Genomic DNA, 7919 nt, shown 5'->3' on the forward strand with positions numbered 1-7919 from the left:
TTTAGTCTCTCAAGAACGACAACAACAGAAACCCTAATCACCAAAAAAACAGTTTTTATATCTTGCTTGGGCCTGTCGGCCTAAGCCTCCATTCCATGGACTAAGCCTTAGTAAATCTCCCATTAAAAACCACGCAACATTATTCAAGTCGGGTTGTCAACCAGATTAAACACAACTAGGCTCCACAAAGCCCAACACCACACTTAGTTATAACTTACAAAATTTTGTAGTACATCAACGGTTGTTCAGGACAAGGAATTCTTCTTTCAGTAAAGTCAGAATTGCATTTAAAAGCTTTTATAGTATCTAATTGTGGATGCTAGAAGGTCCACAACTGGTTATTACATTTTCTTAGGAGACTCATTGATTTCTTGGAAATCCAAGAAACAATCAATTGTCTCAAGATCATCTACTGAAGTCGAATACAAAGCCATAGGAGTGACAGTGTGTGAAATTACATGGTTATTGGCTTTATTGAAGGACCTTGAAGTTACTCATCCATAACCTATCATGATGTATGGTGATAATCAAGTAGCTATTCATATTGGGTAGAATCCAGTGTTCCATGAAAGAACCAAGCATATAGAGGTGAACTGCCAACTATAATGAAAAAAAAAAAAATCTCGCGGGTATATATATATATATATATATATATGTATATGAGTGCTCATTTGCTTTTCAATCTCTCATTTGAATCGGCAAGATGTTTGGCAAAATCGTTGACATAATCATTCTTACAATCAATGTAACAGGCTCTGTGCTTGAAATTATTTCCTACTTTACCGCATTTCTTTTGAAAAAGGGTTTCAAAGATACTCGTGATGGCCTCAAAGCGAGTGAAAAAGCATTGATGATGTAGATGGGGAAGAATACCACCACGTTAGAGTAGATCCGTGACAGTTGGATTCGTTTGATTAGGTTTGGCACAACCAGGTGGACTAGGCTACAGAAGTTGTTTCCATCCGTTAAGTTCGACTCTAAGCCTCCCAAGTTGTCTAATGCTAAGCCCGACAAAGAAAGCGAGCCTTGACCTGTTGACCTGTGACAACCTAAGCCTTGACCCCACCTAATCTAAATCACAATTAGAATCAAAATGAGAATGAAAATGTTTTTTTGGTTTTCTTTATGTGTTGGTTCCTTATGAGAAAGTAGAAAATCCCTTGAATCTTTTTTGTTTTTTCCTTTCTTTTTTGTAAAGTTGAAAATTAAAAATGCATTGAGTTCCATTCTTCTATTAATGTGTTCTATTCTTTGCTTGTTTTGGTTCTTATTGTTAATTGTCGTAAACCCGCGAGTTGTGCGTAATAATTTTTTTAAGGTGATTTCATTAAATATATTTATTGTTGTTGTTGTTGTTGTTGTTGTTATTGTTTTAGTTATTAACAATTGATTTTTCATTATCTTTTAAGGTAATAAAAACCTTACATATATATATATATATATATATATTTTTTTTTTTTTTTTAAACCTTTACATATACTTTTTTTTTAATGTGAATCTTTACATATACCTTAAGTAAACTCTATATATTTCACTTTTTTAGATGTGTAAAATCAGAGACTACTACTCCATAATGATAGCAGCTAATTTGTTTTATCATTTTTTTTCATGATCTTACTTGTAGCATTTCTTTCTACCATTATATATTTACTGACTGATAATAATTTGCATAATAGAGACGTTAAATCAGAGGTAGTGTCGTTCATTAGATTTTTAAAAGTAATGGTGTATGAAGATTATATATATACTTTTTTTTTTAACTTAATAAAAACCTTCCATATTCATTTTTTTTAAACCTTTACATATACTTTTTTTAAATGTGAATCTTTACATATACTTTAAGTAAACTCTATTTATTCCACTTCTTTAGACGTGTAAAGTATAGACTACTTTTTTTTTTTTTATACAAGATAGAATTCTACTCTAGCTTAATCTAAGTATATATGTGTATGAAACTCCCTCTTGGAGACTTCAACCCCGGCCCTTGCCCCCCACACCCTACCAAGCCCTTATACTACTCTATAATGATAGTAATTTCTATTATTATTGGAGAACATCTCCTTTTTTAAGTGAATGTAACAGTTGATTTTATTACACTATAAAGTTTTTAATGTTTTCCGTATGATTATCTCTATTTTATTTTTTACTTATTCTTGATATGGTCATCTTTATTTTATTTTATTTTTGATTTTTTCTTTATTAATTCTTTAGAACTTTGTATTGTTTTCTTTTCATAATTTTATTGCATTAAATATGCATTGTAGCGTTTTTTTTTTCATTTAATTTTGCTACCCTTAACATAGTATATCTATAAGAATTAGTTTCTTTATGTTATATTTGGTTTGATATCCTCATTATTAATATATATATATATATATATATATATATATATATTTTTTTTTTTTTTTAAATTTAGTGTTTCTAACATTGTGGGGTAGTATCTTTGAGTCCACACGAGTTTACTAGGACGGCTCTAATACGTTAACTATCACGATTCAAGGAAAAGTGCTAGCCATGTCTGCGTTATACCTCAAAAGGACTAGTCACAATTGAGACTCCTTGTAGTTGTTACTAAAGCTTATATCTACCCAGTAAATACCTGATGTGAGACTCATCACACACCAGCACAATATACACTATCAATCAAATTGGAACATCTCCAAACTCGATGACCAAATTAGCAATCTGAAAAGAGAAAAAGGGACTATTGAAGTGCACCGGTGTGGGGCTGGCAAAAGACCCTTTAACGATTTAGTCAGTATTTCTCTCAGTGACTCAAATATAGGAATTGGATGAATAGTTGTACATACCTTTGCTTAGTGAGGTTTGGTCCTTTATATAAAGAATTTGGAGTGGTTCTACTTGTTAGATGCCACTTCCATCGTCGGAGATGTGTGGACTTAGTGGGGAGAGTGGAATGAATTTCGGGGAATTCACCCATGTCTCTAAATAGTTGATCATGGTGTATTTGGCTCCTTAGTTGATGGGAGTTCTTGAAATTTACTAAGTGTTTATCCATCATCTATAAGCTCTTGTATTTAACAAACTGCTTTCCTTTGTATGAACTCTATTTCTCTTGAGGTGGTTTTCTTCAATCTCCTTGGACGACTCTTGTGGATGACTGTTGACTTTTTGGCTATCCATCAAAATCTGTTGTATCACAATAACAAAAATAAGTGACCCCCCCCCCCCCCCTAAATATTCTCCCATTTCCACAATCAAGGGATGTGTTGCAATTAGGTAGGCTATTTTTTATTTTCTTTCTTTCTAAAACTTCTTAATCTTTCCAAAAATAAAATAAAATTTTATTTGAAACATAAATGCACACAAAACTTAGATATTCCTTTATGGGTTGCAAAGAAAATGAAGGGAACAAAATTCAAACAGCACCATCAAAGTCAAATCCCAATCAAACTCTAAATCAAAACCCATTTGAATTGAAAGTGAAGAACACTTAAAAAACCCCCCTTTGAAACCTACCAACGCTAAAAATCAATCCTTCTAAGCCTCAATTGGACTAGATTTGAAAGCAAGTAGCCCCCATTTTGTAAATCTTGTCGTGTAAACGACAACAACTGCATAACAACCCTAGGTCAGTGATTATCATCGGCTTTTAAAGAAGATTTAGAAGTTTTATTAAAAAGATTGAAACCGGAGCAAGTGAAAGATGGGAAATTGGGAGTGACAAACACTGGATTGTCAAGGAAATTATTTATTTAGCCAAAAAAGAAAAACTTATAGACAAAATTTAGTTACAAAATTGATTGCAATCTTAGATTACAACCTTACTTAATATCTTTTTATTAGAAATGAATTTTAACAAATGCACCATTGGATTACATCTTCTTCTTATATATTCTATATTTGCAAATTTTCTAAAAAATTAAAGATTAATAGCTATATAATCAATAAATTGTTTAAATTGAGTTTTTGTAATTTAAAATTATATATAAAATATAAATTTATAGATCATATAGTAAATAATATCCAATTAACACAAAATTTGACATGTATATTGAGAGTATAAAGAACACGCAATTCAATGATTAGATTTTCAAATATGTAGTAATGTTTATTTTATTAAGTAATATTGTAACTTTAGGTTATAACCAATTTTATAACTAAATTTTGTTCAAAACTTATTTTGGTAGGGTATTGTATGAGCACCAATTGTTTAAGAAAACAAGGGTTGAAGAGAGAAGTCAATATTGAATAGAAAGAAAAAAAAAATTATTTTTCATATTATTAAATTTATTTTAATTGTTTTAAGGTTTTTTAGGTTAGTAATTTTTTTTTTTTTGCTAAATAGTTTTTTTTAGGTTAGTTAATTACATGGTCCATGTGACACAATTTAATTAGATTAATTAGAATAAAGAAAAAATAGTGAGTTAATCCCATATTGGAAAATGACTATGAGTTAAAGAGGTTTAAAGCTTGTATTGTATATCCAAGAGTTAGGCAATTTTGGATATATATCATTTTCAATTTCTTTAAGACCTTCTCCCCTCTTCCCATGTGTTTTAAAAATACTTAGGGTATATTTGGTAATTGTTTTTTCTCCTTCTTTTCTATTTTTGAGACTAAAAAACTTATTTAGCAAGCCAAAATGGACAGAAAATAAAAACTGTTCTCAAAACTAAATTTATAAAGGAAACTGAAAACTTGCAAACGATATTTTTTAGTTTCTAGTTTTCAAAAGTAAATGAAAATACGCATTTGATTTAATGAATTTGTCTCATTTAATAAGTTAGCATTAAAGTTCAAATCCTAGTAACTACATTTTTTTTTTCAAAAAACTATTTTTTTAATTTCAACTAATCAAACATGTTTTTAATTTCAAAAATACAAGAAATTTTGTTTTTTCTTTATATTCCCAAAAACAAATTTTTGAAAATAAAAAATAAAAATTGTTACCAAACATATCCTTAGTATTAAAAAAAAAGTGTTTTTCATTGCAAAATGTGAATAGGAATTCCTATGTAAATAAAATTTAAAATTTCAATGCTTAAGGGTCTGTTTGGATACCGCTTATTATTGAAAACTAAAAAACTGTAGCAAAATAATTTTTATATGTGTGAATAGTGCCATGAGACCTAGTTTTAAAGAAAAAATTGCTGAAATCTGTACTTGCGGGTTCCATGAACAGTGCACATGACCCACACAAAAAAACACAGACGCGCAAGTCCCCTGTTTTCAGTGTAATCCAAACATACACTAAGTATGTGTTTGGCTTCAAATTAAAAAGTCAGCTTATTTTACTATTCAACTTATTTTTGCTACTATTCATGTGTCCTATTACACTTTTTGGTATTATTCATAGGTCCCACTATACTATTTCAGCTAACTTTTATATTTATTTGCAGTACTTTCAATAATAAATTTTCACTTTAGGCAAAATAAATAAGCGGATCTTAAATAGATTCTAAAACTTGATTTTCAGAAAAACTTTTCTCCAAACACAATTTTTCATAATGGACTTTGTTAACAGGTGCCGGCTAGCACCTGTTAATGAACCAGTTGTGTTTCATTTATGATCTATCACAAATCCCATATGCATAGAAAATTGGCAAAATTTTACTTTTTACTTGTGATTTTGCAAAATGATTTGACTTTCTCCATCTAAACTGACACACATTTAATGTATATTCAGTTTTTTCCAAATCCCTAAAAAAAACATGAATAGTTTATTTTAAATTTTATCACATTAACGGGTGCTACACACCCATTAATGGCACCCATAATACTCTTAATTCTTTTTTTTTTTTTAGAATCCAGCTTGTTAGGACTTTTATTGAACAATATTGGCTAAATCAGCCTGAAATATAGCATAAGAAAGTGGAGACACAAACTCCATCCACACTACATAATCTAAAATATGAATCGCGTGTCTAGCTAATCCATGAGCTACCTTGTTACCTTCTCTCTTTGTATGAGAGTAAAGTAATGTACTAAAACTAGCTAAAGAAAGTTTAATATCCTCCACCAACAACCCAAATGGAGATAAAGAATGTTCACCCCTTTTTAAAGCTTGATGGACAAGGCTAGAGTCTCCTTCCAAAATAGCCTCGTTAATTCCAATTTCCCTTGCAAACTCCAGTGCTCTGTTTGCAGCAATAGCCTCCATGTCTGCTGCCTGATAAGCACAAGGGATCAGCTGCGATAGAGTAGCAATGGCTGCACCGTGTGAGTCTCGGATAATAACACCTATCCCAGATTTTCCTTCGTGCTCGAAAGTGGCTGCATCATAGTTGATTTTGTACAAATCACCGGGAGGGGGCTGCCAGGAAGCACGTGGGCTGCGCTGAGATGGGTTGCACGAAGATGGACTTGCAACGAGCTAGGCTGCACTTAACTCGTCCAGTCTTGCTCTTGCCGAGGAAGCAATCTGAGACAGCGTGCAATGTGGCTTGTGGAGTCGAGCTTGGTTTCTCTGAGTCCAAACCGACCACACCGTCATTGCAAATAGCTCGGCATTCCTCTGTTCTTGTATCACCCATGAGAGCAGTTCTTTGAAATCCAAAAACCTCCTATTATGGCGAAAACCTTATTGAACCGAATCTGTCCAGACCTCATCTAGTTTGGGACACGCCCACACTGCATGTAGCATTGTCTCAGGGAGCTGTTTGCACCGATCACACAGGGGGTTTGTGATGATAGTGCGCTGCATCAGGTTTTGTTTTGTAGGCAAGTAGTCACGGCATGTTCTCCATACGTGGTTCTTGACTTTGTTCGGAATGTCCAGCATCCATAACTTCTTCCATAGCTGGGTTTCAAGGGCCACCTGATTCCTTTCAATAGCTGGTTCTGCTTCTTCTTTAGAAAGCGATAACCTGACTTGCATGAGTACCTACCATCGTGAGATAAAGGCCAGTAGAGGCTGTCTTCCGTTTTAGTTCGTGCAAGGGGAATTTTTTTGATGATTTCAGCTTCCTGTGGGGTGAAGAGTCCTTCCAACATGGTCATATTCCACTGTCTTGTGTCTATGTCAATCAAAACATCCACTGTTGCCTCCTCCATTAAGTCCACTACCGGAGACAAAACCAAACCATGGTTCTTTTGAGGTAGCCACTTGTGTTTATAAATCTGGACTGTTTTCCCATTCCCAATGCGCCACTTTGCCCCCCTAAGGATGACATCTCTTCCATGGAGAATACTCTTCCATGCATAAGAGCTTGATCTCAAATCCTCCGCCTCCCATATGGTGCAATGAGGGAAAAACCTTGCTTTGAAAATTCTGTAAAACAAGGAATCTTTATTTGTCAACAGTCGTCATGCCTGTTTTGTCAAAAGTGAATCATTGTACATTGCCAAATCTCTGAAACCCATTCCCCCTACCATTTTTGATTTTGTCATTTCGTCCCATTTTAACCAGTGAATCTTCCGCCTATTTCCTCTTTCTCCCCACCAAAACTTTCTAATCAACACTTCAATTTCATTACATAGACCTATCGGTATTTTAAAGCAATCCATAGCAAAGGAAGGGATGGCTTGAATTACCCATTTTATCAACACCTCCCGCCCTGCTTGTGATAGTAATTTTCCTTCCCACCCTTGCAATTTCTTCCACACCTTCTCCTTAATATAGTTGAAACTAGCTTTTTTCCCTCTCCCTACCAACGAAGGAAGGCCCAAATACTTCTCATAATGCTGAATTTCCTGCACCCCTAGTAGGCCTCTGATAATTTCTTTAGTGTCATCCGGAGTGGATTTGCTAAAGAATAGTGCTGTCTTGCTTTTGTTTATCTTCTGACCCGACACCCTTTCATAGGAACCCAATAAATCAAGGATCACATTGCACTCATTTGATGTTGCTCTATAGAACAATAGGCTATCATCTGCAAAAAATAAGTGGGTTAGTTTTGGTCCTCTCCGGCACAAAGAGAACCCTTTAATCCTTCCTTCCGTTGCCTCTCTCCTTA

General features: G+C 33.5%; 1 protein-coding gene across 1 annotated transcript; it reads right to left on the reverse strand.

Moving 5' to 3' along the window:
• Positions 1 to 5788: 5788 nt before the first annotated feature.
• Positions 5789 to 6841, reverse strand: LOC126690170 (uncharacterized). Its single transcript, XM_050385299.1, has 2 exons — positions 6569 to 6841; positions 5789 to 6133 (listed from the first exon to the last, which is right to left on the reverse strand). Exons 1-2 carry the CDS (start codon positions 6839 to 6841, stop codon positions 5789 to 5791), a joined length of 618 nt encoding a protein of 205 aa, XP_050241256.1.
• Positions 6842 to 7919: the final 1078 nt, after the last annotated feature.

The sequence above is a fragment of the Quercus robur genome, chromosome 6, assembly GCF_932294415.1.
Source record: "Quercus robur chromosome 6, dhQueRobu3.1, whole genome shotgun sequence".
Classification (NCBI taxonomy): Eukaryota; Viridiplantae; Streptophyta; class Magnoliopsida; order Fagales; family Fagaceae; genus Quercus; species Quercus robur.

Bases quoted from the DNA above. Each gene is read 5' to 3' on its own strand.
- LOC126690170 (XM_050385299.1), bottom strand. From the start codon at position 6,841: ATGCAAGTCAGGTTATCGCTTTCTAAAGAAGAAGCAGAACCAGCTATT. The intron at 6,134-6,568 runs GTCTGGACAGAT...TGTGCTTATCAG, and splicing joins CGTGTCCCAAACTAGATGAG to GCAGCAGACATGGAGGCTAT.